Below are 26,292 nucleotides of genomic sequence, written 5' to 3'. Positions count from 1 at the left end.
AGGAATATAAATCAATCATTGCACTCGTCTTTATTTCTTATCATAATAAAAGGTAGTTTTTAATAAATATGGTTTTTGGTATAGACATACATATCTAATGCTGGTAAACTTTTCGAAGGCTTTCGATTGATTACATTAGGGATTTGGGTAACAAGGGGAATCATATAAAAGCTGCGTGTATGTATATATAGCACATCCAAAACTCGTACGCCATATAGGGCGTATGATTGTGTGTTGAGTAATAAGTAGAAATATTGTACATCGCGTAAGCCTATAAAACTTTGAGAACATTTTAAATAAAGCAGTATTGGGTAAACCAAGTAAATCCATAAATAACAAAATAAATAAGTCAGGACGTAAATAAAATGAACAAAAACTACAGCTAAACACAATAAAAGCACATTACTAAATTATATCTTCAATCTCACTGGGGCTGGTAAACTCGGGATAATACTTTCTAAAGCTTCTACAAAACCACATGCGTACATAAGTTCTTCTTAAAGGCTAAGCTCTGCCAGCTGCTAAATGCAAACAGTTTGTGTAGGTGTGTGCGTCGATCTATTTCGTTTTTGTTCGTTGAATTCCCCAAGATCTTCCTAGGCCTTCATAAGGAGGTGCGGTTCCGACCGCAGCGAATCCGTGAGATACTGAATCTTCATGGTCTTTTGGAAATAGCGTTTCTCGTTGGGTGAATTCACCATGTAGACTATTGGACGGACGCCCACATTCCGCCACAGATCGGCAATGTGTCTGAAAAAATTACATATTAAAATTAAACTAGAATGATAGGCACAAAGAAAAAAGCTCAATGCAAATAAAAAGAAAAAAATTTTTTTGTTTTTACTTTGACTTACAAGTTGATCTCTTCCTTACTGAGAAAGACAAGGCTTATTCCGATCACGGGGGCAATTATGTTACGCAAAATAGCGCCATAGATAGAGGTAATAAGTGTCGAAGATTTGAGGATTGCGAGTGACAAGTAAGTCTCGTGCCAAAGCCCGCATATGATCTCTGGCTTAAGCTTGCGCAGCTGAAAGAGAAAAGATATAAAAACTTAAAAATATAAAACCACAATATTGCCATCTCACCTGGTAAATAGCCAGCGGCGAGCGACTAATCACAACTGTGCGTTGGGTAAACGTCTGGTCGGCGGTCATAAACTTTTGCAGCTGGTCAATCATCCTCGCGCTGTTGTCGTGTAAGCGCAAAAACACAGTGGCCTGTGAGGCCTCCGCTTCTAGAAACTCGGAAATTTGCTTGAGGGAGGCCACCGATTCAGCCTCGTACTGCGACCTGTGTGCGATGACAGGTTAATAATGATTAAAGGACACTTCCACCTGATTGATTGGCTCACCCCATTGGATGCTGTTCACTGATGTTTAACTTTTGTAGCTCCGCCAGCGGCTGTTGGGCCACATTGATTCGTTTGGGGTTAGCCACGACTATTTCGCCGCAGGACGTAAGGCCGGCATCCAGAAGCACGTTCCGATATCCACGTGCGAGGCACTGTTTTATAAAGGGGGTGGAACAGGGGATGTTATTGATTTTTGTATCGCTGAACTACCGGCTCATGACGTCACCCACCTTTTTAATGGCTGCCTTTGAGTTTTCGGGCGCATCAAAGCCGGCCGCTCGATTGGCGATGGGCCAGTAAGTGGGCCAATCCTCGGGCGAGCTCAGCAGGCTGAGCAGACGCTTCTCGTTGGGACTCCGCTGCAGCTTAACAAACTTGGAGGCGATGCAAACGACGAGCAGGGTGAGAGTGCACCACGGTATGGCCAAGTTGCAGAACAGCCAGAACACATTGAAGCAGAAGAGGATCAGGCTCACCGAGCAGCACAGCAGCTGGTAAATCATCTTGAGGGCCAGCCACAACCAACGCCAGTAGGACATTCAGCACAAAACTGGGTGAATTGTATATAGAGCTATAGATTGCTGATCTGGGGTGTCGTATGTCGATGTACTTTTCAGACGCACTTACCCTAATTAGAATGCGTGCCGCCACCACCCGCTATTGCTCCACCTGCCACTCCCTCGTCGGATCCCAGGGAAATGTGCTCTTTTTGGGCGAATTTTGTAATTTTCTATATTTCGAAGGCGGCTCTTATTGCACTGTGGTGTGAACCCGCTTTTATTTAATAGATAACATTAAAAATAACCGTCGAAAAATCAACAAAAATTTCGCACAAGAGGAGCGTACATTTTCCCATCCAATTGTCTATCGCTGTGTTAGCTTATCGGTTATCGTCTTCCACAACCAATCAGCTGTCTGGTTATCGGGGTGGTAACGGTAGTTGAAGCGCGGTTATTTAATATTCAAAAAGTATTTAATTATAAATTTTGCGCTGGTCTGTACCATATTGATTACTTTTATTTTATTTATACTTTGTTTTAATGTGCACAAGCTGGGATTTATACAATTAAAACTACACTCATTTCTAAAACTTACCACAAGAATCCGCAATAAACCATTTCCCTACTACATTTTTCACGTATTAAACGACCCCTTCTAACAGAAAAGACTTTAACTGATTTATGCTGTGGTACCTTCGTGTATTAGTTTCTAACGAATTAGCTAAAAGTCTACAACTTCGTGAGCAGCCGAATCCACCGGCGGATAGTTGGATGGGCCAGGCGGGTGTAAACTCCCGGATAGTACGGATCTGCGCATCCCACTCCCCAGGAGACTATTCCGATAAGGGTTCCCTGGGAGGTAATCGGACCTCCGCTGTCACCTTCAAGAACGATCAGGTTCAGTGTTTTATTATCGGCACCGACAGTATTTAATTATCTTTACTCACCTTGACAAGCATCCGTGTTTCTGGCGGCAGCACAAAACATTCTGGAAGATTGGATAAACGGTAATTAAAAATGAATTGGCTTTGTAGCTTACGGTAGGCAAAAATTCCCAAAAAAGTTACTATTGAAAAGCAATTAAAGCTGGGTTTGCTAAATTGGATCTTAATGATAAAGCTTTTTTATTTTGATTTCTTTTCAACAGACCCAAAAATTACCGGAGATTTATGTGACACACCACAATATGAGAGTTGGGAAAAAACAGCTTGTTACCAACTCATACAATTTTCAGAAGAGATAAATTCTTAATTTGTTCAGACTCAGAGGGAAGTTGTCTAGAGCTTTGAACTTCAACTTCTGGTGACAAACATTTTAAAAGCAAATTAAGTTATGGCGTCTGGCAGAAAAAGGTGGCGGATAAAATCTATTAATAATGGAAACCTCTTTTAAGTTTCTTATTAAATGTTTGTTGACTTATTTAAAAATTGATTAATTTAAAGAACCATTTAAAGATATTTTCGAGCTTTAGAAATTTCTTTGATACCGCAGATCATATTAATCTTTCTGTAGTATGTCTGATAAAATTGCTTAAAGCATCCCTTTTCCCATCTTACGCTTCTGTTACGCCTCCATGGTGTCGCAAGTCGTTGTGGCACTTTTCCTGGTTGACAGTCAGCACAGTGGTGCTCTTGAGTACCGGCGACAAAACGGGATTGGTGGTGCTCATGTGACCCCATCCGGAGACGATGGCGGGAATGCTATCCGAGATGGTCTCGCCCACAGCGGGCAATCGAATCGGAGCCACCTTGCCCAGCGGGGAACTTAGTGCTCCATCCGCCGTTCGCAAGAGGGCCACATCGAAGTTCATGTCCGCCCGATCGTAGGCCGGATGTTTGTGGATGGTCTTCACCGGCTGGACAGTTCCGCCCGTAGAACGCTTGACACTTCCTTGACGCAGGGTAAACTCCCGTGGTTGCATCTCATGACCATCGATGCAATGGGCGGCCGTGATGGCCCAGTTGCTGGACAGGATCGAGGCACCGCAGATGTGAACCGTTTGGCGGCGCAGAGATAACTGGTATGGGAATTCTCCCTCCGCGGCTTCTCTTCCATTGACAATCCGACTGTCTGGAGACCGTTGAGCTGCTGCTTCTACACGGAACGCTTCCAGGATGAAAAGAATCCCGAATTGCAGGAGAAACGAAATCGGGACTCGAGGCTTTTGCATGGCTCTCCGGACGAATGGAAACTAACCAGCTTTTACAATCCGTAAGTCGATATATTCGCTAGCGCTTTATCAATTGGCAGCCGTTATCTGGACGGGTACACGATTTCTGAAGAAGCTGCACCGTTGGCCGTAATTAAGCATTGTCAGTTGGGTTTTTTATTTTACTATCTTCCAGATTCTCTGATTTTATTATTGTTTACAGCGGTGAGTACGGCAATGAACTTCCGCTTTGGTGATAAGTTGAAATGGGTTGCGAATCAGATATTTGATTGAGGATTTAAAAATCATTTATTTTTTAGATAAAAGGCAGATCCAAGGTAAATGGATTTTTCAAAATTTTAATATATAATAAAGATGATTCGAAGAAGAGCGGGTTGGCTACTTCTCGTTTGAAAGTAGTTGGCCACAAATAAAAATCCTCAGTAGATTTAAATTTAAGCTTGTCTGTCTAAAAATTAGTTTAAGAAAATGAAACAACCATTAATAAATTTAAAGCAATATCTTGTTTACTTACAAAAAAAACTAATTTCAAAAAACCTTGCATATATTTATAACTGTGATAAATGTACTAACTTTAACCCTTTGAGGGGCACATTTTTCTCTTTGGCGAAATTTCAGTATTAATGGTTGTATATAGGTTTTCGGGGTCGCTGATTACGATTCTGATATCGGATTGGTGAAATTTTGGATATTAATCTACTGATATCAAAATCGTTATCAGCAACCCCGAAAACCTATGTACAACCATTGATATTTGAATTTCGCCGCGTAACAAATAATGAAATCAAACGGAAAGATTCGTCAAATAACACTATTTCCAACTTATTCAAAAAAATTTTTCATGAAAACTAGCCTGCCGAAAATTCTGAAAAAAACATATGTTTTTGTTCAATGTATATGCTCGTCAGAAAAAAATTTTCATAATTTTTGGAACTGTAGTTTGCACACAGCTGAATTTATTCAAAAACACAACCGTTTTTTCAAGTTTGAATTTTTATAACTAATTAATTAATAACAATTTCACGAAAATTTTTTTTTCATAACTTTTTATAAGTATTTGAGAGTCTAAATGATAATATATTTTTACTAAAACGAGTGCAGTGCGAAAGAGATTAATTAAAAACGGCAAAGAAACAGGTGGGAAGTATACTTCCCACTGCCCCTCAAAGGGTTAACATACTAGATCAAGAAAATCTAAAGAAACATCGATAGTCATAAACGGCTATGACATCGTTATCGAAATGGTCACACTGCCAGACGGTTTTGTCGGAGCCTATGCTCTGCGGTCACACTTAGTCTGCAATTTTCAAGACGTTATTACACGCGCGCTTGTTTTTCGGCTCGTAAAAAACATAAATTGTAAAGCTTAAAAACATCATAAATCCGCGAAGTTAAAAACCAATTTATGCTTGGTTACTAGTAGCAAATAATCATATCGTATACGTATCGCATAATCGCCACAACTCTAGTGCGAGTGCGACAGCAATATCAGGCAAAGTGCAACGATTGCAACGAAGGGGAAAATCCAAAGAAGTTATTAATTTTAGAGTGAAGCGTTTAGCGGTAAAAACTACATTAGGAAGCTGCAGTTAAGTCATGGAACCCTGGAACGTTTAAAAACGGAAAGGGAGTTTTCGGCCTCGCGACAACAACAACAATAGACAGAGGAAGAACAAGACTGCGACGGCCACTCCTTTTGTGTCCGACTTCGAGATGTGTTCGTGTTCGTGTCCGCGTCCGCCTTTGTGTGTTGAGCAATTGAAAACTGGTGATTTCTGAATAAATTAAGGTAGCTAAATTAATAATTAGCGAAGCGAGTGGGGCCAATAAAAAGTGAAAATCTTCTGCGTTTTCGTTAAGCAAAAGAAACTACAACTACAGTTAGAGATAAGAAGAGCTCTCTCACCCACACAAACGAGACACACACAAAAGCGCAGGCCGAGCGAACGAGTGTGCGTGCATGTTTATGACTCACGGCTGGTTCAGTGAGAGGGAGCGAGAAAGAGAGCGAGAGTGGTGGCTTGAGTAACAGTAACAATACCAAACGCAAAAAAACAACAACAAGTCGTCGAGCGTTTAGAATTTTCCAAGTCGAGCGTAACTAAACGCATTGGAGGAAATTTCCCCACGCCAACAACACTCAAACCCAGACACAAAGGGAAAGAAGGAAAACCGATAGCAAGATGAGCTTCACCAAGTGGTTTAAGAAGAAGGAGGCGATCTCCGAAATCGGTGCCCCCACGAATTTCCAGCGGCATTTTCATGTGTCGCGTAACCAGGAGACCGGCGACCTGGAAGGCCTTCCGGTAACTTGGGTGCGTCTCATGAACCAACAGATTACTCGCGATGAACAGGACAAAAATCCCGATGCCGCTTACCATGCTGTTAAATACTACAACTACTCGATCAAGAAGAAGGAGAACGAGGTGTTCAAGCCCTTCATCACCGAGGATGTGATCCACGAGGAGTCCAAGGAGATCGAAAACTATGTCAACTACAAGAACAAGCACAAGTCGCAGGATCCGGAGAAATCGGAGGACGAAAGCAGCAGTGGATGCGGATCCTCGACAGGCAACAGCAACAGCAGCAGCATCAATGACAGCAGCCAGCAGTCAACGGTGCCACTGGACGCGTTGGAAGAAGTCTTTAAGGAGCTAAAGTCCAATCTGGAGCACCGCGAAACGCTGAAGGCGGCGCCACAAGAACCACCACCAGTGCCGCCCAAGAAATCACCGCATGCCATGCCGCCTAAGCCACAGATCAAGCCCAAACCCCGGGTAACCCAGAAGTTCTCACGCACATCGGACCTCCGGCGGGACGAGGACTCCGACAACAACCAGCACACGATTAACACCGACACTATCATCATCAAGCCAGCCGGCGGTGCCCAAGATGCCGGAGCGGATGACAATCCAGATGAGACGATACTGCGCCGCTCGAAGGAGAAGCGAACCCAGAAGACCGATGCCGAGATTTACGATGAGCTGCGAGCCATCTGCAATCCAGAGGATCCCCGGGAACGTTACAAGACCACCCAGGAGGTGGGCAAGGGGGCCTCCGGTATAGTCTTCATAGCCGGTGATTTGCAGAACGAGTCACAGGTGGCCGTCAAGACCATCGACATGAAGAACCAGTCCTCAAAGGATCTCATACTCACCGAAATCCGGGTGCTCAAGGACTTTAACCACAAGAACCTGGTAAACTTCCTCGACGCCTACTTGCTGGAGCCCGAGGATCAGCTGTGGGTGGTCATGGAGTACATGGACGGCGGCCCGCTGACCGACGTCGTTACCGAGACTGTGATGAAGGAGCGCCAAATCGCGTGCGTTTGCCGCGAAACACTCTACGCGATCAGCTTTCTGCACGCCAAGGGCATCATTCACCGGGACATTAAGTCGGACAACGTGTTGCTGGGCATGGATGGCTCCGTCAAGGTGACTGACTTTGGTTTCTGCGCCAACATCGAGGGCGATGAGAAGCGCCAGACGATGGTGGGAACCCCGTACTGGATGGCGCCGGAGGTGGTCACGCGCAAGAAGTACGGCAAGAAGGTGGACATTTGGTCCATTGGAATCATGGCCATCGAGATGATCGAGGGTCAGCCGCCCTATCTGTACGAGACTCCGCTCCGCGCCCTCTACCTGATCGCTGCCAACGGTCGGCCGGACATCAAGAGCTGGGACAAGCTCAGTCCGAACCTGCAGGACTTCCTCGATCGCTGCCTTCAGGTGGAGGTCGACCGAAGGGCCACCGCCGACGAGCTACTCAGCCATCCGTTCCTCAACGACTGCAGCGAGGTCAAGGCACTGGTGCCCAACATCAAGGCCGCCAAGAAGGTGCTCCGCCGCAACGTATAGTTGCTGTGCAATCACCGGGCGGCCAGGCTGCTCTACGCGTGATCGGAAGCGGGTTCGGGATCTGCCCCGATTGTGTATAATGAGTTTTCAATGTAAATTTGTTTTGTGTGGACGAAACCGGAACTGGAACTGGAACAGAATGCTGATCGTAGTCTTTGTAGTGTGTACAACCGTAGAAATAGCGAGAGCGCAGGACTAGGACCCGGCAACTCCCCTTCGAAAACAGGTAAGTCCCGCTCACCGCCCGCCCTTTTCAATTCCCAGGTAGTAGGGCCCATCTGGCCGGTAGCTCATTATTCAAGCGAAGCGATATCCATTTCAACGGAAACCTTTTCGCAATCGCACATGTGGAAACAGAGGCTGTCGGTTTATTGGCCGATGGGTTAGTTTCACGGCGTTGTTTGAAATTTTGTCAAAAACCTAGACGCAAAACGACGATAGTTGGCTATCTTGACTCTTTTAATCTGTAACTGGCTCCAGTTCGAACAACAGATTAAATTCGATCAAGGTTGCAGAGTGCACGAGGTTTTTGTCTTTTGATTAGCTTGTGATTTTATGTCTAGAAAGGAAATACTAAGATCGCCAACAGCTTGAAAAGTCGCAAATGTAATACAAAATTTAAAAAATTTGTTTTCAACTGATAGGATTAAGCTGAAAAGTCAACTTGAATATGCAGTACCACAAGTGACTTATTGTTTTTTTTTAATGATTTCTGATTTGAAACAAAAAAAAAATTTCATAAAAAGCAAAAACTAATCGCAAAAAGCATACGCTTGTGGCATTCCAAAAAACTTCATTTTAAAAAGCTCTTATCAAATTGAACAAAATTTCTATGTGCTAATTTCTTTTGCAGCCCGTTTTGGATATTTTTATTAAAAATAATATTTTTCTTATAACAGTTTATCATAACATTCTTGTCTTAAAACAAAAAGGGAGTTTAAAAATAAGTTGGTTTCTCCTGGTTACAATTTGTACTTTTATAAATCCTAAACCGTGTTCCGTTTTTCTGCAAGAGCTGTTGCAGTATTTTTTATTTTCGTTTGCACACCTATTACGTATACTACGTGTTGAGTTTTTGCACAAGACATCCCATTGAAAACTGACAATGGACAAAAAAAAAGAAAGAAGCCGCTCCGTCAGCAACAACAAACAACAACTAAGTACGCAATTTAACACGCTCGCTCGCATTTCCTGTTTGGAACAACGCTTTGTCTGGCCAAAATATTCATACATCATAATAAAGAAAACTTTAATTCATATATGCATGTACACACAGACAGCAGAGACACCTACGCTTCACGGAGGGCATTTGTATTGGCCTTATCAGCCGAATAAAACAAACTGTTTAAGTGCTGTTGTAATTCCCCCAGGCATTTAGTCCAGAAACCGGAGCGGAATTTATCAAATTCTTAGAACAATTTTCGTTCAATTTCGATGTGATAAGGCATAGCAAAAAAAATCATAGATCGTGAAAGTTCTTTGAGGGAGAGAAAGAGAGCCGCACCGCAGAGAGAACGAAAGTGGAGTCAAAGCTAAGAGTGTGTGGAGCACAAAAATGAGAGTGTGTATAATTGATTCTGATGGCGGTGCTTCTGCTATCCCGACCCCTCTCCTCCTCCTCCTTTCTCTCTTGAGGTTCTGCTGCATCTTTAGTCGCCCTCCCACTTACTCAACTTAATTGCTTCTGCTTCAGGAGCAAGCGAGAGGGGAGTTGGCGACGTCGCGACTTGCAAGCGCTATTTATACTCTCTCCCACTCCCCTTTGCCTTGGCTCTTCCCCTCCATTGTGATGCACTAGCTGTGCATGTTGCAGAGGCGGATCTATAGTAAAATTAAGAAGGGATAGATTTTTAAAGAACAATCCCCGTTTAGCTCCTCCTGGGTCAGCCGCTGACTGCTTCCCCAACTTCTACCGGATCTCTAGGCTCTTTATTTGTTTATATTACTGGCACATACTTTTGCTTTCCGTTTTGCTAGAAAGGGAGGCAGAGAGTGCGATGGATTTGCTTACTTGCGGATATTGAAATCTTGAATTCTGGAAAGAGTGTGAGAGGGCTACACGCGAATTTCGCAAAAACTGATACATTTTTCTTCCCTTTTCATTGCGGCTTCTGGGCGTGGAATCTCAATTCTGAGGCCAAAGTACAACTGGTAACACAGAAAAAAACAAGGGATGCGAAACCAAAATCAATTAAGTATTTATATGAGTTTTTAATGTAATGATAGCTCAACATTATTAACACATACTATACTAAAAACCCGAGCTCGAAATTCTAACCCGCCACTTCCCAGCGATTTAATTTATTTTAAAGGCTGCAAAAATGGAATTCTAGTTTTTTTTGCCATTTATAAAAAAGTTCGTTGAATATGTAAAACCAAATTTGGTTATTTCAATCTTTCTTTCTGTGTAACCATGTGTGCGTTAGTGAGTGAAAGGCCCTCGTGAATCCCCAGAGTCATTTGAAAATGGTCTAGCAAACGACGCCCAAAGACCCAGAAATAATGACTAAACCACTCACATATAGTTCGATTTGGAATGGCGCCGACGAATGATAATTTCACCTTGCTCAAAAGGTTTTTCGGCTGCTTGTTTTTGCCTGCGTGTGAGTGAGTGTTTCGTTTATTGAACCATACACAAGTTGTTGTTTGGTAGCTATGCGGAATTTTAGATGATTCATTCATTACTTTGCGCCAGAGACTTATTTTATTTCCCATTCAACCTCGAGGGGGGGTGTTTGTAAACGAATTCCCCCTCCCCATATCCCCGCGGATCACGCCCGCCAACAATGCAAAGTTGTGTATTATACGGAATCCAAATCCACTGGCTTTAGTAACATTTGCGAACCGAGTGTTTTGTCAGAGTTTCCAATGCCTGCGACATACTCATCCACTCAAACACATGCACTCGCTGCAAGTACACTCGCAATAAAATATACATTTTTGCGGTGCGACTCAGTGGATCACAATTATATGTCTACATGCCTAGGTACACGATCCACGAGAGTACAACTCTTGGCCCTCTTTGCATCTGGAACACGCTCTCATTTGCCTGTCAGTCAACAAGTTACACGGAAAAACCAGTGGTATTTCTTCCATTATTAAGACTTTACATAGGCGTTTTGCAAGCAATTTAAATTGCATTTTTAAATAAGTAGCCAATGTATTCTAACATTATAGTGACTTTAATTAACAAAATTGTTTTGATTTAGTTGACATTTCTGAGAAGCAGGTCGAAAATGCAAGGCCTTTTAACATTATTTGGTAGGTGTGTTTTAACTAATCAGAAATTAATACTTTTAATGCCTGCGCAATTATTTTCTGTGTGATTTCCCTTCTCTTTTCGTTTTCGCCAAAGGAAAATTGTGGGGAAAACTAAAAGTTCTCGGCAGGCCGCGTTTCATTGAAATCAAAGCGTGACTTTCGAGTGAGTGCCGCTTCACATGCTGATAAATATAAACAATTATTGTGCTGATAATTGACATGCTCCGCTCTCCCATGGCATAACAATAGTTCTTTTTAGCATCAGGGAGAACGAGTGAGGGGGAGGCGGTGTGAACAAAATGGGTGAGCTGCGCCAAAAGATTATGCAGATACCCAATGAAATAACCCACCGAAATAGGCGCCATAAAAGTGGTACTGATAATGCATTATTAATTATAATATGCAATTCACCTGACTTCAACCCCCGCAATCCAAGGCCCAATAACCTGCGTGAGTGTAGCGTTCTATTTTTAACGACTTTCTTGGCCAGCTAATCAGCTGGTGGTATCAAATGCGTTGATAACAGGCCCGCCGATAACGGAACAGTTGTTTGATAAGTTGACTTTACAAATTGTGTTTTCGGCCATGCAAACTTTTTTTCGAAAACATAAGGTCACGTTGCCGAAGAACGGTAACTAAAGAACAATTGATTACTTTTTTTTCAAAATTTACAATTGATGTAGCAAAATTACTACTTTGTTACCCACGATTGTACATTCCTTTGCCCATAAACGTATTTCAGGGTGATGACAATTATTAGAGGTCGATGTGTTAATTATTCGCTATCCCATTCTCGTTTTGCCCCGGTTCTTGGCTGCAGTGCAGCTACCCGACCTGGAAGTTTACCAACAATAAATAACCATCGCTTTTTATCTGTATCTTTGCAGCACGAGACAGCGAGGGCAGAGAGATGTGCAGACGCCGGTATATTTGGAGGAAATCGTCGCAAAACCATGGCTCCATATCGCATCGCTCGGGCAGTTCATCGATGGCAGAGGGGCGGGGTTTACCGCTTAGATTGGATTGTCCTATGGCAAATTAGCTTACTCCGTACATGGCGCGTATACATGTATATGACCACGCACACAAACACGCACATATGATATAGATACTGTATTATTAACTGTAGGGACCTAAGTTTGATTACTCTTTATATACCCGTATATATACATAATTGTGATTTAAGCGATTTTATCAAATCTGCATTATGCGATTCTTTATAAAATTCGTCGTAGTCAGTAAGTGCAAACGAGCCCTAAACAGAGAACATGCAATACTTGTTGTAAATTACCAAAAAAAGAAAAAAAAATCGAAACAAAGGCGATAATTATAGCAAGTCGAAATGAGTGTAACAAGTGCCATTAGGACTAGAGCTAGCAGCAGCAAGCGACACACCAGCAAAAACAAAATTATCTCCACAATTTATGCATTTCCCATAGAATACAGATATCGATGCAAAAGATAAATACTTAGACAGATAGCCAGAGCATGTATATTAGCTGATATTCGCAGTGTTGACGGGATTGAGGGAAAAATGATTGATATTCCATTTTAATTAGTACAAACTTAAGACTAACCAAACGCCACAAAAGAACAGATTTAATTAGACTTTCTCGTTCCTTCCCCGAGATATACGCCATACGCACAAAGAAAATTGTAATTCTAAACAGAACCCCATCATAAATAGAGTTGTTATATAACGCGGTAATGTCTGTGTCAAATTTCAAGAGATAAACTAAAAACAAAGAATATCCCATAAGGGAGTATATGCATATAGAAGTGGTATAAGTATACTAAAACTAGTCCCAACGGGAATCACGAAAGAAATATCTAGAAGTGGCGCTATAAAATATCTTTGCCAAAATAGGTTTTTCCTTATTCCGTTCACTTATTTAGTTACATTTTGATGCTATTTCCCACCACAAGATTTACCGAGAGTTATGTCAAAAGCTAGTCGCCCTTTTCTTTTTAGAAATTGTTCTGAAACACAACACAGGAGGATCAGAAAGGGTACTTTGGCCAGCCGGTGTTAGCTTTCTTTAACTGTTATATATACACTTACCGATAGGGATTATCTTTTACTTGCAATTCTGATATTAGTAGGCAATGAATTGCTGCTGCTGCAGATCGGTTCATAGTTAAATTTTATATACGAAATGATACCCAAATTATTGGCCTATAATTATGCATTCATAATTTTTAAAGAGCTTAACTTTTAATCGAAAATTTACTTGATTTTCTTAATTTAGCTTAAATGAGTATTAGGCAAGGCAACGAACGAAGAGTATTTTAGGGTTTTGATGGCCTTTTTGGAAACCGAGACATACCCGACATTACATATTCGCAAACGCATTTAAGACGAACGCAAATATTGCAATTAATAACGTAAATGTATATGAAACTTAAGTCTTCAAACCAAACAAAGAACAACAAAATGTAGCATAATTTTTTATACGCAACTTTTATTGCAATTGTAAAGGGACGAATAGGAGAAAGAAGAAGCTGACATCAATTTTGATCGATTCGTAATTATATTAATATACACAAACACAATTGGCTCTATTTCAATTAAACTTAAACGTAGTTAAAATACAAAATGCATATTAATGTGCAAGGTCACGACCCGACTTGCCAAAATAAACGTAAACAGTATGATAAATAATACGAAGATATATATATATTTAAAAGAGCGGATAAAGCAACGGTACATTATCGCATCAACTATCGCTTTAATTCAAAGAGAAAATCCCGCAATCAGTTTTATGTTTTATGTGCGCACGTTTAGTTTTGCTTGGAACCTAAGTCGTATTCATATATTCTACTATTATTTAGATTTATTTTGCAATTTACGATTTAAGTCAACCTTATACACAGACCCAAAACCATTTAGTTATCGTAGTCCCATCCACTTCGCCCATCGAAGTTGGCCCCTCACAATTGTATGTATTTAGTTTACCTTGCACTGTAATTTTTATTTTGTGTTGTTAAATATATCGTTATTTACTTATTCGACCAAAGCATTCTGTTGATTATTTGTTTATGCAGTCAAAATAATAGCAATCATCTTTTTGTTGGGAGCAGGGAATTAATGATACACAAATATTTATTCAGTATACTTACAGAACATTTACAAATCAATGTGATTAAATTAAATTGGGTCTAAATATAAAAGAAAAACAAAACACATTCAAAATTCAAAAGGGATGCTATGCTTTCGAGAAAAAGTGCAAGCAACTAAATGAGAAGAGGTCTAAAAGATTTAACTATACAATCGTCTAGAATAGGTTCTATTATTTTGACTGCTCCTCAGTTTTCTTTTCACAGCCAAACGTCCTCGCGATATTTGCCCTGAGTCTTGAGTTCCTTGAGCTGGCTTGAGGCTTCCTCCTCAGTGAGATGCAGAGCTTTCTGCAGGCAAAGACGTAAACCATTTGCAATGGCCTGGGAAATTTTTGCACCATCGGCACACAGGTACAACACAGTATCTGGTTTTAGCAGGAACCCTACCAGCTCCTCGGCATCCTCCAACATCATTTGTTGCACATAACTAGGGGTTTCTCCCCGGGAGTGACACATGCGTAGTCTCTCCAGCACTGAGGACTGCTGCCAGGCCTTCAGCTGATCTTCCTTTAGAGTGGCTTCTGCCGTCTTGGCACCAATATAAAGCCAGGAATGTCCACTTTTCCGCTGCGGTTGTTGGCTTATTAGCCTTTCTTTGTGCGCTAGGAAGCCCAAAAAAGGCGCCAAACCTGTCCCAACGGCAACTAGGATTTGGTTGCTGCCTAGATCTTGTTCTGTGTACCGAAATGCATTGCTTAGTCGCGGATAAATGGCCACTTTAGCGATCTGCTCCGGACTTATTTGGTGAATCTTTTCCTCCAACATGCTGGTTGTGACTCCATGCTTCTCGCTGAGCAGGGAGTAGACAATCCGGAGCTCCTGGTTACCGGATTCCAAAGGACTGTTCGCTATCGAATAGGGTCGTGGCACTAGGCGAGGTAAGTGCTCCGCCAGAAAGGCAAGAGGTGGCTTACAACTGCAGCATAGCTCAAGTATGTCCACAAAGAGCAGACCCTGTACTAGGACAAGGGAATTGTAGTGCTCAGTAGCCTGTTTGGAGGACATACAGGCCAGAAATTTGCGCTCCTGTTCATCGCTTGTAAATCCAGCCAGGGCGCTAAGGAGCTGCTTCTGCGGAACGAAGTTAAGGGACAGGCAGTGCGTAAATATCTCACGCGGAGTTGTCTCTGACGGAATGTGTGCCGGTAATTTGGCGTTTTTCTTGGCACAGTTTAGGACCAACTTTAAATGGCATGTGACGTCTGCCTTGTTATTCAGCTCCAGCCGATTAATCAGCTTATCCACAAGTTTCGTGCTATTGCTGGGCAGAATGGCGATGGTGTCTCCGGGTTGGTAGTCAAACGAGGATTCCAGGGTCAGCTCCACCACGCGTTTTGTTTCCGTTTTCTTATCAGCAACCACGAGCACCTTGCTCCCCTTTATCACCGCTGCCTTAGGCTGAAAATCTGGACGGCAAAACGGAAACTTTAAGCCATCACCGCATCTCAGTTGGGCACATGCTTCAGTAGGTGTCTACAAAAACAAGCGTTTAAAGAGGGTTTCCACGGTGTCATCGCACCTACCTTTTCTTCCCCGGTGAATGACACCTCCAGATTACCGACCAGCGGCTTGGCGGGAATATATTCACTCAATATATACGCCCCAATGTCCATTTTATCCGGAATGGATTTGCACGACGAGCAAAGTGACCACAGACAGAGCGCCAAACCAACAGTGCTGAAAAGCTTCTTAGTTTGCTGAACATATGTTAGGTACAATTTAAACAATATCAGGCACCTAAAATTTTAATCAATACTTGACTCACATCGTTACAATAAAAATGACAAAAAATCTTAAAAATATGATTTGATGAATAAATATCTGATAAAAGTTTCTTAAGGATTGTACCTATTAAGAAAGTGGTCCTTTACAACACTCAACGGCGGGCTTCAACCGATAAGTTTTTATCGGCAGCATGAACATTATTTGTTGCTGCACAACAAGCCGAAATTTCCAGTAAGCCCACTAAGATCAATTGGCAACAGGATGGCAGACAACGCCAACAGCGATGACGAGTTCCAGGATGCAATCGGCGAGGAGATCACCGAGAAGGAAGCCACCAGCACGCGACTGAGCGAGAAGGATGTGGACGAGATCGTGGAGAAGCAAAGCCAGCTGGCTTTGGATGACGAAGCGGAACAGGGTGCGGCTGGAGGGGATTGCGTGGTGACACCACCTATCGTGGACTCCGAGCTGTCGATCGAGGAGCTGCGCGAACGGGAAAAGGATCTCAGCCCCGAGCAGCTGGCGGCGAATAAGGAAAAAGCCGACAAACTGAAACTAGAAGGCAACGAGCTTTTCAAGAATGATGATGCCGATGGAGCTGCCAAGAGCTACACGGAAGCTCTGGACATTTGCCCCTCGGACAGCACTAAGGAGCGAGCAGTGCTCTACGGAAACAGGGCTGCTGCCAAAATAAAGTTGGAGGCCAACAAAGCGGCCATCGACGACTGCACAAAGGCCATCGAACTGTGGCCGGAGTACGTGAGAGTGCTCCTGAGGTGGGGTTTAAAATTATTATCCCATCTTTACCTTTTATTCTATATATCTTTAATCTTCTGCAGACGCGCTAAGCTCTACGAGCAGGACGATAAACCCGACGAGGCTCTGGAAGACTACAAGAAAGTGCTGGAGATCGATCCAGGACAGCAAGACGCTCGAGAAGCTCAGATTCGCCTGCCGCCTATTATTAACGAGCGCAACGAGAAGCTTAAGAACGAGATGATGTCTAGTTTAAAGGATCTGGGCAATATGATACTCAAACCTTTTGGCCTGTCCACGCAGAATTTCCAAATGCAACAGGATCCGAGCACGGGATCATATTCCATAAATTTTAACCAAAAACCAAGCTAGTTGAATGTTGTACCGAAAAAAAATAAACAAGGTTAATGTGAGATACAAGACTTTATCAGTGTGAAAGGTCTTTAGTTTAGTACATCTTATTCAGTACGCCTTATGTGATATGTTGGCAACCTTTTAGTTTGCTTCTAAAGTTATCTGTGAGCCTGTATTGTTCATTAAATCTGTCCCAAATAAAATAATACTTGATGTCAAACTGTTCTTTAATACATATTCGTAAGTCGTGACCAAGTCGCAGTTCCCAAGCCGTCACAACAGCAAGATTCCTCATCTCTAGCGTTTTGATACCGATAACGATTAACAAAGGCAGAAGCAACAGCTGACTGTGACACTTGTGTTCTCCGTAAAGAAGAAGAGGAAATTGTTGGAAAAATCGCAATTCGCAAATTACAAAATTAGATTTCGTGCAATCGCAGGCATTTGCTGCCTCCGTTTTGTAGGCCAACTAAGTGGCGTGACCGTGAGCAGTGGTGGATGCAAAAATCCGAGAGAGCAGCGTACCCGCAATTCTCTGCAGCCTGATATGAGATTAACCAGGCGAATCGTGGCCAGTTGATTCCAGCCCAGAAGACACCATGTTCCGGAGTCGCAGCTGGTTCGGCGGACCGTGGGGCGGTCGGCCCAAGAACCGCCTGTCACTGGAGCACCTCAAGTACCTGTACAGCATCCTGGAGAAGAACACCACCGTGTCAGAGAGCAATCGTGGCCTGTTGGTGGAATCTCTGCGCTGCATCGCAGAGATCCTGATCTGGGGCGATCAGCATGACTCCTTGGTGTTTGAGTAAGTTGTGGCATTACTTTTATGTATCAAAGCTAATTCTTTGTCTTCTCTAGCTTCTTTCTGGAGAAGAATATGCTCTCCTACTTCTTGCACATCATGCGACAAAAGAGCGGCGGCTCCAGCTTTGTGTGCGTCCAGCTGCTGCAGACACTCAACATACTCTTCGAGAACATACGCAATGAGACGTCACTTTGTTAGTTCCTTAGCCTTTTCTATATAGCTTTTACATAATAACGGCTTTTAACTTGTTACAGACTACCTGCTGAGCAATAACCATGTTAATTCCATCATGGTGCACAAGTTTGACTTCTCAGACGAAGATGTGATGGGCTATTACATTCTTTTCTTGAAGACGCTCAGTCTAAAGCTGAATACCCACACAATACACTTCTTTTACAATGAGGTTTGGTTACATTTAGCATATTCTTAAGCTTAAAATAATTTGATTATATTTCTTTAAAGCACACAAACGATTTCCCCTTGTACACGGAGGCCATTAAGTTCTTCAATCACCCCGAGTCTATGGTGCGGATAGCTGTGCGAACCATTTCCTTAAATGTATACAAGGTTCAGAACTCCAGCATGTTGCGTTTTATCCGAGACAAGTATGGCAATTCCAATTAATTTTTTGTGATCGATTTTGAAACTTTATTTTTACCTTTAGAACTGCTGCTCCGTACTTTAGTAATCTTGTTTGGTTTATTGGCAAACACATTCTGGAACTAGATACATGTGTGCGCACAGATATAGAGTAAGAGTTGACCTGACATACCTCTTTCTAACGATTAATTCACTTCTCTTCACAGCCATCAGTCCAATCAGAAGCTGTCTAATTTGGTGGCCGAGCACCTGGATCACTTGCACTATTTAAGTGATATTCTGCTGCTCGACATCAAGGATCTGAATGCGGTGCTCACAGAGCACTTGCTGCATAAGCTCTTTGTGCCACTGTATATATTCTCACTGACGCCAGCTCCCCCGCCGCCCTCGTTGGCAGTGGTCACCCAGAATCTAGCTGCCGTGCTCAATCGTAATGTGGACATCGACATTCAGGAGATGCACAACCCTCGAGTGAGCTCCATAGTGGCCCTTTTCCTTCTCTCACTGGTCTTCCTTGTGGTTTCGCATGCTCCGCTGGTACACGCTTTGGCATGGGTAATCCTAAATGGCGACCACAGCGTCTTCAAGGAGGGCGCAGCCGAGATTCTCAACTCGTACGTTGAGCACCGCGAGGTGGTAGTGCCTGGCTTCGGGGAGCCCAACGAGAGTCTCGAGCAGGCCTTGGATACGGTCACCGGGCAGTCCAGCGCCGCTAGCTATGCCCTTAGCGAGGACAGTGGCGTGGAATCCTCATCTCCAGCTACTACGGAACTGGACTCCAACGCAGATGTGGCGGAAGCGGAACCGACGAAGCTGCGAAACATTACCGACGAGGAAAAGCAACTTCTGCAGAAGTCATCTTCCTCGGCAAAGTCGGACTTTGGGGAGGTGGCCAAACCGTTTTTGGACACAGTCCTGCATGCCCTGGATTGTACAGAAAACGATTACCTGGCTCTCCTGTCGTTGTGCCTCATATACGCCATGTCACACAACCGTGGTAAGTGCTGTGCAGAGTTTAGTTACTTTTCATCTATCACTCGGCTACTAAGCTAATGCTGTATAACTTTCCATTGCTCTGATCACCCCATTTGTGCTTCAATTTAATTGCTTTCTGTGTGTGTAATGAATATCTCACATTCTGGTACCTGTCCCACTGCAGATGGTATGTAACTCGTCCACTTTCCGTACTAATCCATCCATAACATGCTGTTGCATTCGGTCACTAACAGTCTTTTCCAAACTATTCCACACAGGCATCAAGAACGAGTGGTTCGAGCAGGTTCTGGCCAAGTCTACGCGAGGTTCCTTCAGCTACAAGACAGCGCTAGTTGAGCATCTGCTGAACATCATAACACAGTCCAGTCAGCCATGTATGTATGAAGTGGTTATTTGTAGACTATGCTTAGATATGCATAGATGTGCCCAGTCTTTTATTGCTTTTTAACAAAACAAATTCCTCTATTTCTTAGCTTCCCGCATTCGCTTGATTACCGTGGAGATTGCCCTAGAGCTGCTGGTTACATTTACCCGTCCCAACTCAGATGAGACTCGTTGCATCACCACCGCCCAACAGGATCTGCTCTTCAGTGCCCGCAACCAGTCAATGGTGGTGCTGCGAAACTTTTACAAGTCGGAGGACATATTCCTTGATCTGTTCGAGGACGAGTACAATGAGATGCGAAAGGCACACCTAAATGTGGAGTTTCTGTGCATGGACTCAACCATTTTACTGCCTCCCACGGGAACGCCCCTCACGGGCATCAATTTCACGCGCCGCCTGCCCTGCGGAGAGGTGGAAAAGGCCCGCCGTGCCATTCGCGTGTACTTCCTGCTGCGACGAACGTGCCAAAAGTTTCTGAACGAAAAGGAGTCACTGCTACCGCTTACAAATGTTGTAAATTTGGTGCAGGTGGAAAATGTACTGGACTTGAGTAAGTTACTTCATGCTAAATATTAAGGCGCTTCTAACTTACCTTGATTTTTTCAGACAACAGTGATCTGATTGCCTGCACCGTAGTGGCCAAAGATAGCAGCAAGCAAAGGCGCTTTCTGGTTATTGATGCACTGCAGTTGATCCTCGTCGAGCCGGATGCGAAGCTGTTGGGTTGGGGAGTAGCCAAGTTCGTGGGTTTCCTGCAGGACGTGGAGGTGCAGGGTGACAAGGACGACTCGCGCTGTCTGCACATCACAGTGCATCGAGGCGGCGTCACTCATAATCGCACTCCGCTGCTCTCGGCCAAATTTTTGTTTGACGATCACATCCGTTGCATGGCGGCCAAACAGCGCCTGACCAAAGGACGCAGCAAGGCGCGGCAAAAGAAGATGTATCAGATTGCGCAGCTCATAGAGATTCCCGGACAGATGGACTCACCAGTGTTTGCAGTGGGTGGCACCATGGCAGCCTCCAGTGGCGGCGGTAGCGGAAACAGTAGTGGCAGCAGCTCACGAAGCAGTCACCATCGACCCATGTTCTCCACGGCCAATCGGGTGCCTGGTTTTGCCGCAGTCCTGCGGGGAAACAACAGCGCCGGGGTCAGCCGTACCCAGATGGCACAAAACCGCTCCATCGAAGGGTAAGTCCAAGTAGTGCTACCTTCATGTTTCTCATTTCCATCCTCATTTGTGCGTCTTCCGGCAGCATTAGGAATGAAAGCGCAGGCCGCTCCCGACGCCGCAGTCCCAGTTCCACTTCGGGCTCGAATCTGAGGGCAGATAACTCGGATCGGGAGCGATCTCCTAGTGTGAGCATGGGCAGCCATAGCTCCTCACAATCTCGAGAGAACTCCCAGCCCAGAAGTTCCGGCAATCGATCGAGGGAAAGCAGTCCCAGGATGCCCAGGCCGCGGTAAACAAAATTACCCCGTTTAATTTCCTTGGAATGGGTTTTATAATTGAGATTTTAGAGGTCATCGAACTAGAGTAGTTGGTTTTCTAAATGTTTTTTTATTGATCCCAGATTAAAGCAACAAAATTTGATTTAAAATTATTAAAATAGGTTTGAAATAGTATTACAGTTAAAAATTATTCTTAGATCAAAATTTATTCCATTAATATATATTTAACAAATATTGTTATATTTTTAATTTTATACATATATAAATGGAAACATTTTTGTAAAGGTATTTTAGTTTCTAACACATAATTATACATGCACATTACGTTTGAGAAATAAATTTCCTTGGGGCATGTTTTATTGACTTTGAATTTGTATTATTATTTTTGTGAAAGTCCTTGGCATGTGCTGAAACCGTTTTAATATTCATTTTCAAAAGCATGCACACATTTTAGAATTGAACATATTTTAATTGTGATAACAAAATTATTCCATTGCTTTTTTATTTTAGTTCAGAGGAGATTCCCCTGGAGGATTTCCAGCACTCGCGCACTAACAGTCCGCATTCGCGGGGCAACCCCTCGCCCGCCTCCCGCTCGCACACGCCCATCCGGGTGCTCCACTACGATCAGTTATCCGGGCACAGCGGATCGCCCCGAGAAGCGTCCATGGTGGGCACCAACGCCCTTCTCAGTCAGCTTAATGGCCTCGCACGCGAGGTGTTGCCGGTTCAAAGCTCCGAGGAAACATCTTTTATAGGAAACGACGGAAACGAAGCCACTGGGGGTTCGGAGGGCAGACGACGAGGAGCCATTGAGACGGTTTAAACTACATAGTTTAGAAATTTTAGTATTACACTTGTGGAGCCTTATGCTTAGATTGTTGCTAACCTTTTGTTATTCCAATTGACTAATATGGTGGTACAGACTCCAATTGCTTTTCTTTTTAAATAAAAGTTGATTTGACGAATTTGATGTGAAATTATTTGTTTATTTACTTTTAATATTAACCGCAAAATATCATTTGCACAATGTATTAAACATTTGTGTAATTTTAAAACTTATTTTTTTCTTAAAAAAAGAACTAATAAATTTAAAATAAGATCCAATATAAATTAAAAAACATTTAAAACAAATTTCCATCGCACAACGGTAAACAAAATTCAACATTTCGTGAATACCCCTTATGTCAGCGTTCATAGTGACTGCCAAGCAATCAGCTGGCGCTTGTTTTTGTTTCGTGACATAACCGCAACTTATTAATCGTAAAATATTAGCAATTAATTACTTAAAACAAACGTTAAATACTACAAATTATTTAGGAAACATGTCCCACAAATACACCGAGCTTATTAAGCTCGGAACCCAATATGCTCGTCGCATGAACTACCTCTCAAACCGCATTTTCGGCGAAGTTGCGCGCACCACTAACGATAAATCCATGAAGGTCTGTACTTAGATTTAATTTTTTAAATTAAACAAGAATCAAGTCGGATTCCTTTAACACCAGGTTGTTCGCATGTTCGCCGAAGAGCCGATTCACAAACGGGACTACGTGATCAACTGGTATCCGCGCCACGTGGAAACGCATTTGCTGATGAAAAACCTGCGCGACTACGGATTATTCCGAGATGAGCATCAGGACTTCAAAGAAGAAATGAAGCGTCTTCGTAAGCTGCGAGGCAAGGCACCACCCAAAAAGGGTGAGGGCAAGCGGGCCTCCAAGAAATAGTTCCATAAATATACAAAACAAAACGTTTTTATTGAACGAATGATAAAAGTGTTTAACTGCGAGTCAGCAATTTGGCACTGCCGGCAAAGACCACCTCGTTGTTTTGCCGGATGTCGTACTCTACGGTCGAGATTTTGCGGGACTGCAGAAGGCGAACAGTGAACAAAGTGTCCGTTTCAATGCGACAGGGCTTAAGAAACTTAAAGCTCTGTTCTAGAACCACGGTGCCGGGGCCAGGTAGTTGGGTTCCCATAATGCCAGCCACCACTGCGTTAAGCAGGGCTCCGTGCACTCGTCGCTCCTCCACTGGGGTTTCCAGGCTGTGAATGTAGTTGTGATCGCCGGTAAACTGGGCAAACTGCTCCAAATCGCATTGTGAGAAGCGCTTAACCACTTGCACCTGCTGAAGTGCTTGGCTGCTCAGTCGCCGGTAGCATTGGTGGAGCATTCTGCAGCTGAATAACCTCTGTGCGTCTTGCGAAATCCTGCAGTAATAATTGACAGAGCTTAACAATGCGCTGATCGTGAGCCTTCAAACGCCACTCTTGCACAGCTTTCAGTAGTGAGGGACTTAACAGAAGTTCCCTGTCAACCTCGCTGGATTCCAGTAATTGATAAAATAATGCTAGACTGTGAAGTACTATTTCCGGGTGATCCGTGCGCACAAATAATCCAACGATCAGCTTTAGATTGTCCCTAATGAACTTAGCTGCTGTTTTGTCTATAAAATAATAAAGCCCATGCTGAAAACGTTTAAAAATCATACTGTTTCCTTACCTAAGCAAAAGTTACACAACGCTGCAATTCCGTGGAGTTTTAGTAGCTGATCTTGGGACTTCAGGGAAGCCAAGAAAACATCTAGGGCATCCGCCTCCAGAAGATGCGGCCAGTTAATTGGATCGTAAGCAAAGTTGGCCAAGTTGGCGGTTACTTGCTCCTGGGCCTCTAAAATCGCATATCAGAAATAAGATCGGGGTACAGGTAACAACAATTAAGAACCTTACCTATGTTTGTCGTTGTATAATACTCATCGACCAGGTGACTGATGTACTCGCGGCGATCAATGCCTTCGGCAGGAGTTCTCCGCTTTAATGTCCTGTGGCTGGAGAACATAAAAGTTGTTCAGGATAAACGCCGCGATTTGAAATGAGACACAAATGGCTATTCACAACCCTAAACCTTTTTTTGACATTCAAATGTAAACGTAAACATATCATCAATAAATTTGAACGCTTGAGCAATTTTTATTAAAAAAATGAGGTGTTCAAAAAGTGAGGTGACTTTTCAAAATACGCGGGCAACGCATATTCGATTTTAAAGATTTTTTTTTATGTTGCCACACTCTTTTCAGACTCCGGTTTATTAGCAATTACATTCTTTTATTTTGAAAATATTGTTGTACAAACACAGCTTAGAAAAAGTTATACATATATTATAGTCAATTCCTTTTTCCATATACATTAAGAAGCGAAAAATACTGTATTCAAAGATAATTTTATTAAAGCGAATTTATTTCGTCAAAGGTAAACGACCATCAAGTAAAAAGCTCTCCCAGATCCAATCCTGAAGCCTTAACTGTGCTCCTTGCTGGGGCTATCCCCTCCCAAGAACTCTGTGGCATTAGAATTGCTAAAGTGGCTCCTGGCAGCTGCAACGGATTTCGGTGGGACATTGAACAGTGGATGGGTTGGCAGTAGCTCGTTTATGGTGTCGCCCAGGACTTGTGGGCTATCAGCGCATTCAGAGTGCTGCGCAATGGAAACGCCGCTGAGGGTATAGCACGTGTGGTAGAGATCTTGGGGTCTGAAAATATATATCTCTGTAAATATTTAAAGTCACTTAACAAGTAAGGAACTCCTTACTTTCCCGGCTTGTCGATAAGCCCTCCGTTTTGTTTTTGGCAGCACAGGAGGATGTACTCTTGCAGGGCTTCCACGTCAAATAATGTGTGCTCCATTTGCTTGTCAACGCCCGATAGCGTAGCTTGTGTGATGGGGATGGTGGCGCCCACCCAAAAGGAGTAGCAGCCGTCGACCAGCTTATTGGTCCTGCCCTGGAAACCTCCTTCATAGGTCATTTGTCGTCGCAGTGTCCACTTCAGCAGAGCCTGCCTGTCACACTTGGTTGCCTCGTTGAGCAGCGCCAGACCGGCAATCCCACAGAAGGTGTAGCCGCCATGGGCCTCTAGATCAGGGGCGCCTCCAAATCCGCCCTCGTAGGTCTGACACTGGGCTATCCAGTCGCCTGTGCCTGCGAATAGCTCTTTGATGACTGGCTCCGGAAGGTTTAGCAGCTTGGCGCAGGAAATGGCACAATAAGCGCCACGCACATCTGTCTCGCCGTCCACGTGTAACCGAAATGAGCCGTCCGATTCGCGCACGCTGAATAGAAACTGAACTAAGGTCGGTCGGTCGATGGCGCGGTAAGCCTGCTCGGTGCCAATGATACAAAGGCTGTTAACCGCTGCATAAGTGGGCGCCAGGTGGGCATATTGTCCAGGTCCTCCACCAAAGCCCCCCGTCGGCGAACGGCAGCTACGGAACAAAGCAAAAATAATGGGTTACTACTACTACTACTACTGGCCTAAAACTGTCTTTTGGAAACCTACTTGCTTAGGAACTGCACGACATGGTCCAGTGTCTGGTCGTCAAAGTTAAAGCTAAGAAGCTGTGCCGCCTGCAGGATCCAGTAGACGCACCACGGACGACTGCTGTCGAGGCACTCGTAGTTGGAAGGCAGTCGCCGCAGCATCGCGTCCAAGTAGTACTGGTGCTCCAGCCGGAAGATCTGGGTGAGGCGCGGGTGGGTGAACATCAGCTGCTCAAAGCGGTCGAAGCATTTCTCCACCGAAGCCTCTGTTTTTTGCTGCAAAACTCTATGGGTTCTTATCTTTTTCTGACCGACTTTCTGGGATTACTCACCTGCTCGCGGGACGTGGTCGTGGACACTTTTTCGTCGTCGAACATGTAGCTCTTCAGGCGCTGGAAGTTCCGGAACAGCAGTTCCTCCTCGGGTCCCATTTTGGCGCTGTTGTATACTCGGTTAAATAAAATGAAATAAACAAAATGAATCGCCGAGTAGGAATTTCACGAGAGTTGTGCGGCAGCACTACGAAAACCCGCTTCACAACACTGGCGTTTTTTTTAGTTAGGGCACTTCACTAGTAGTTTTCCAAAATGATAGTATGATGTTTGTTTTGTTTGAATTTATTTGAATAAATTAATGA

General features: G+C 43.6%; 9 protein-coding genes across 15 annotated transcripts; 4 read left to right on the top strand and 5 right to left on the bottom strand.

Moving 5' to 3' along the window:
* Nucleotides 1-5: 5 nt before the first annotated feature.
* LOC108087021 (glycerophosphodiester phosphodiesterase 1) lies at nucleotides 6-2,243 on the bottom strand. Its single transcript, XM_017184187.2, has 6 exons — nucleotides 1,982-2,243; nucleotides 1,585-1,904; nucleotides 1,355-1,506; nucleotides 1,089-1,293; nucleotides 855-1,030; nucleotides 6-750 (listed from the first exon to the last, which is right to left on the bottom strand). The coding sequence occupies exons 2-6, from the start codon at nucleotides 1,891-1,893 to the stop codon at nucleotides 597-599; spliced, it is 996 nt and encodes a 331-aa protein (XP_017039676.1). The 5' UTR covers nucleotides 1,894-1,904; nucleotides 1,982-2,243; the 3' UTR covers nucleotides 6-596.
* A 205-nt stretch (nucleotides 2,244-2,448) lies between these two features.
* On the bottom strand, nucleotides 2,449-5,291 carry LOC108087017 (trypsin-4). 3 transcript variants are annotated; one of them, XM_043208919.1, is made up of 4 exons: nucleotides 5,205-5,291; nucleotides 3,411-4,472; nucleotides 2,802-2,842; nucleotides 2,449-2,735 (listed from the first exon to the last, which is right to left on the bottom strand). In XM_043208919.1, exons 2-4 carry the CDS (start codon nucleotides 4,022-4,024, stop codon nucleotides 2,584-2,586), a joined length of 807 nt encoding a protein of 268 aa, XP_043064854.1. In that variant the 5' UTR covers nucleotides 4,025-4,472; nucleotides 5,205-5,291; the 3' UTR covers nucleotides 2,449-2,583. The 3 variants fall into 3 exon arrangements, with proteins under 3 accessions (XP_043064854.1, XP_017039673.1, XP_043064855.1); XM_017184184.1 differs by lacking the exon at nucleotides 5,205-5,291 and adding an exon at nucleotides 4,598-4,612 and having other exon boundaries at nucleotides 3,411-4,251; XM_043208920.1 differs by lacking the exon at nucleotides 5,205-5,291 and adding an exon at nucleotides 4,539-4,601.
* LOC108087015 (serine/threonine-protein kinase PAK 2) lies at nucleotides 5,290-14,159 on the top strand. The gene is made up of 2 exons (XM_017184182.2): nucleotides 5,290-8,107; nucleotides 12,030-14,159. The coding sequence occupies exon 1, from the start codon at nucleotides 6,208-6,210 to the stop codon at nucleotides 7,879-7,881; it is 1,674 nt and encodes a 557-aa protein (XP_017039671.1). The 5' UTR covers nucleotides 5,290-6,207; the 3' UTR covers nucleotides 7,882-8,107; nucleotides 12,030-14,159.
* Nucleotides 14,160-14,227: 68 nt separating this feature from the next.
* On the bottom strand, nucleotides 14,228-16,012 carry LOC108087016 (methionine synthase reductase). The gene is made up of 2 exons (XM_017184183.2): nucleotides 15,786-16,012; nucleotides 14,228-15,735 (listed from the first exon to the last, which is right to left on the bottom strand). The coding sequence occupies exons 1-2, from the start codon at nucleotides 15,873-15,875 to the stop codon at nucleotides 14,461-14,463; spliced, it is 1,365 nt and encodes a 454-aa protein (XP_017039672.1). The 5' UTR covers nucleotides 15,876-16,012; the 3' UTR covers nucleotides 14,228-14,460.
* A 138-nt stretch (nucleotides 16,013-16,150) lies between these two features.
* LOC108087019 (tetratricopeptide repeat protein 1) lies at nucleotides 16,151-17,165 on the top strand. The gene is made up of 2 exons (XM_017184185.1): nucleotides 16,151-16,763; nucleotides 16,827-17,165. Exons 1-2 carry the CDS (start codon nucleotides 16,249-16,251, stop codon nucleotides 17,113-17,115), a joined length of 804 nt encoding a protein of 267 aa, XP_017039674.1. The 5' UTR covers nucleotides 16,151-16,248; the 3' UTR covers nucleotides 17,116-17,165.
* Nucleotides 17,166-17,428: 263 nt separating this feature from the next.
* LOC108087040 (protein CLEC16A homolog) lies at nucleotides 17,429-22,316 on the top strand. 4 transcript variants are annotated; one of them, XM_017184214.2, is made up of 12 exons: nucleotides 17,429-17,902; nucleotides 17,956-18,095; nucleotides 18,157-18,305; nucleotides 18,365-18,507; nucleotides 18,567-18,653; nucleotides 18,709-19,499; nucleotides 19,662-19,664; nucleotides 19,756-19,872; nucleotides 19,972-20,433; nucleotides 20,490-21,075; nucleotides 21,141-21,347; nucleotides 21,847-22,316. In XM_017184214.2, exons 1-12 carry the CDS (start codon nucleotides 17,697-17,699, stop codon nucleotides 22,160-22,162), a joined length of 3,207 nt encoding a protein of 1,068 aa, XP_017039703.1. In that variant the 5' UTR covers nucleotides 17,429-17,696; the 3' UTR covers nucleotides 22,163-22,316. The 4 variants fall into 4 exon arrangements, with proteins under 4 accessions (XP_017039703.1, XP_017039704.1, XP_017039705.1 ...); XM_017184215.2 differs by lacking the exon at nucleotides 19,662-19,664; XM_017184216.2 differs by lacking the exon at nucleotides 21,141-21,347.
* Nucleotides 22,317-22,524: 208 nt separating this feature from the next.
* On the top strand, nucleotides 22,525-23,106 carry LOC108087037 (28S ribosomal protein S33, mitochondrial). 2 transcript variants are annotated; one of them, XM_017184210.1, is made up of 3 exons: nucleotides 22,525-22,599; nucleotides 22,657-22,781; nucleotides 22,845-23,106. In XM_017184210.1, the coding sequence occupies exons 2-3, from the start codon at nucleotides 22,662-22,664 to the stop codon at nucleotides 23,064-23,066; spliced, it is 342 nt and encodes a 113-aa protein (XP_017039699.1). In that variant the 5' UTR covers nucleotides 22,525-22,599; nucleotides 22,657-22,661; the 3' UTR covers nucleotides 23,067-23,106. The 2 variants fall into 2 exon arrangements, with proteins under 2 accessions (XP_017039699.1, XP_017039698.1); XM_017184209.2 differs by having other exon boundaries at nucleotides 22,546-22,781.
* Nucleotides 23,076-24,366, bottom strand: LOC108087038. The gene is made up of 4 exons (XM_017184211.2): nucleotides 24,071-24,366; nucleotides 23,844-24,011; nucleotides 23,574-23,787; nucleotides 23,076-23,485 (listed from the first exon to the last, which is right to left on the bottom strand). The coding sequence occupies exons 1-4, from the start codon at nucleotides 24,177-24,179 to the stop codon at nucleotides 23,119-23,121; spliced, it is 858 nt and encodes a 285-aa protein (XP_017039700.1). The 5' UTR covers nucleotides 24,180-24,366; the 3' UTR covers nucleotides 23,076-23,118.
* Nucleotides 24,367-24,541: 175 nt separating this feature from the next.
* LOC108087035 (protein farnesyltransferase subunit beta) lies at nucleotides 24,542-26,198 on the bottom strand. Its single transcript, XM_017184208.2, has 4 exons — nucleotides 25,988-26,198; nucleotides 25,675-25,931; nucleotides 24,929-25,600; nucleotides 24,542-24,869 (listed from the first exon to the last, which is right to left on the bottom strand). Exons 1-4 carry the CDS (start codon nucleotides 26,084-26,086, stop codon nucleotides 24,638-24,640), a joined length of 1,260 nt encoding a protein of 419 aa, XP_017039697.1. The 5' UTR covers nucleotides 26,087-26,198; the 3' UTR covers nucleotides 24,542-24,637.
* Nucleotides 26,199-26,292: the final 94 nt, after the last annotated feature.

Source organism: Drosophila ficusphila, unplaced genomic scaffold (genome assembly GCF_018152265.1).
Source record: "Drosophila ficusphila isolate 14025-0441.05 unplaced genomic scaffold, ASM1815226v1 contig_791, whole genome shotgun sequence".
Lineage (NCBI taxonomy): Eukaryota > Metazoa > Arthropoda > Insecta > Diptera > Drosophilidae > Drosophila > Drosophila ficusphila.
Note: the sequence above shows the minus strand (reverse complement) of the source record. Positions and strands in the feature narration are given on the sequence as shown.

Bases quoted from the DNA above. Each gene is read 5' to 3' on its own strand.
- LOC108087021 (XM_017184187.2), bottom strand. From the start codon at position 1,893: ATGTCCTACTGGCGTTGGTTGTGGCTGGCCCTCAAGATGATTTACCAG. The intron at 1,507-1,584 runs GTGGGTGACGTC...TTTATAAAACAG, and splicing joins CAAAGGCAGCCATTAAAAAG to TGCCTCGCACGTGGATATCG. The intron at 1,294-1,354 runs GTGAGCCAATCA...CATCGCACACAG, and splicing joins AGTGAACAGCATCCAATGGG to GTCGCAGTACGAGGCTGAAT.
- LOC108087017 (XM_043208919.1), bottom strand. From the start codon at position 4,024: ATGCAAAAGCCTCGAGTCCCGATTTCGTTTCTCCTGCAATTCGGGATT. The intron at 2,843-3,410 runs GTAAGATGGGAA...CCAATCTTCCAG, and splicing joins CATGGAGGCGTAACAGAAGC to AATGTTTTGTGCTGCCGCCA. The intron at 2,736-2,801 runs GTGAGTAAAGAT...TCGTTCTTGAAG, and splicing joins AAACACGGATGCTTGTCAAG to GTGACAGCGGAGGTCCGATT.
- LOC108087015 (XM_017184182.2), top strand. From the start codon at position 6,208: ATGAGCTTCACCAAGTGGTTTAAGAAGAAGGAGGCGATCTCCGAAATC.
- LOC108087016 (XM_017184183.2), bottom strand. From the start codon at position 15,875: ATGGACATTGGGGCGTATATATTGAGTGAATATATTCCCGCCAAGCCG. The intron at 15,736-15,785 runs GTAGGTGCGATG...TTGTTTTTGTAG, and splicing joins CATTCACCGGGGAAGAAAAG to ACACCTACTGAAGCATGTGC.
- LOC108087019 (XM_017184185.1), top strand. From the start codon at position 16,249: ATGGCAGACAACGCCAACAGCGATGACGAGTTCCAGGATGCAATCGGC. The intron at 16,764-16,826 runs GTGGGGTTTAAA...AATCTTCTGCAG, and splicing joins TACGTGAGAGTGCTCCTGAG to ACGCGCTAAGCTCTACGAGC.
- LOC108087040 (XM_017184214.2), top strand. From the start codon at position 17,697: ATGTTCCGGAGTCGCAGCTGGTTCGGCGGACCGTGGGGCGGTCGGCCC. The intron at 19,873-19,971 runs GTATGTATGAAG...TCTATTTCTTAG, and splicing joins AACACAGTCCAGTCAGCCAT to CTTCCCGCATTCGCTTGATT. The intron at 21,076-21,140 runs GTAAGTCCAAGT...GTCTTCCGGCAG, and splicing joins CAAAACCGCTCCATCGAAGG to CATTAGGAATGAAAGCGCAG.
- LOC108087037 (XM_017184210.1), top strand. From the start codon at position 22,662: ATGTCCCACAAATACACCGAGCTTATTAAGCTCGGAACCCAATATGCT. The intron at 22,782-22,844 runs GTCTGTACTTAG...CTTTAACACCAG, and splicing joins CTAACGATAAATCCATGAAG to GTTGTTCGCATGTTCGCCGA.
- LOC108087038 (XM_017184211.2), bottom strand. From the start codon at position 24,179: ATGTTCTCCAGCCACAGGACATTAAAGCGGAGAACTCCTGCCGAAGGC. The intron at 23,788-23,843 runs GTAAGGAAACAG...ATTATTTTATAG, and splicing joins GTTGTGTAACTTTTGCTTAG to ACAAAACAGCAGCTAAGTTC. The intron at 23,486-23,573 runs GCTCTGTCAATT...CCGGCGACTGAG, and splicing joins CACGATCAGCGCATTGTTAA to CAGCCAAGCACTTCAGCAGG.
- LOC108087035 (XM_017184208.2), bottom strand. From the start codon at position 26,086: ATGGGACCCGAGGAGGAACTGCTGTTCCGGAACTTCCAGCGCCTGAAG. The intron at 25,601-25,674 runs GTAGGTTTCCAA...TTTGTTCCGTAG, and splicing joins GTCGTGCAGTTCCTAAGCAA to CTGCCGTTCGCCGACGGGGG. The intron at 24,870-24,928 runs GTAAGGAGTTCC...ATATATTTTCAG, and splicing joins CTTATCGACAAGCCGGGAAA to ACCCCAAGATCTCTACCACA.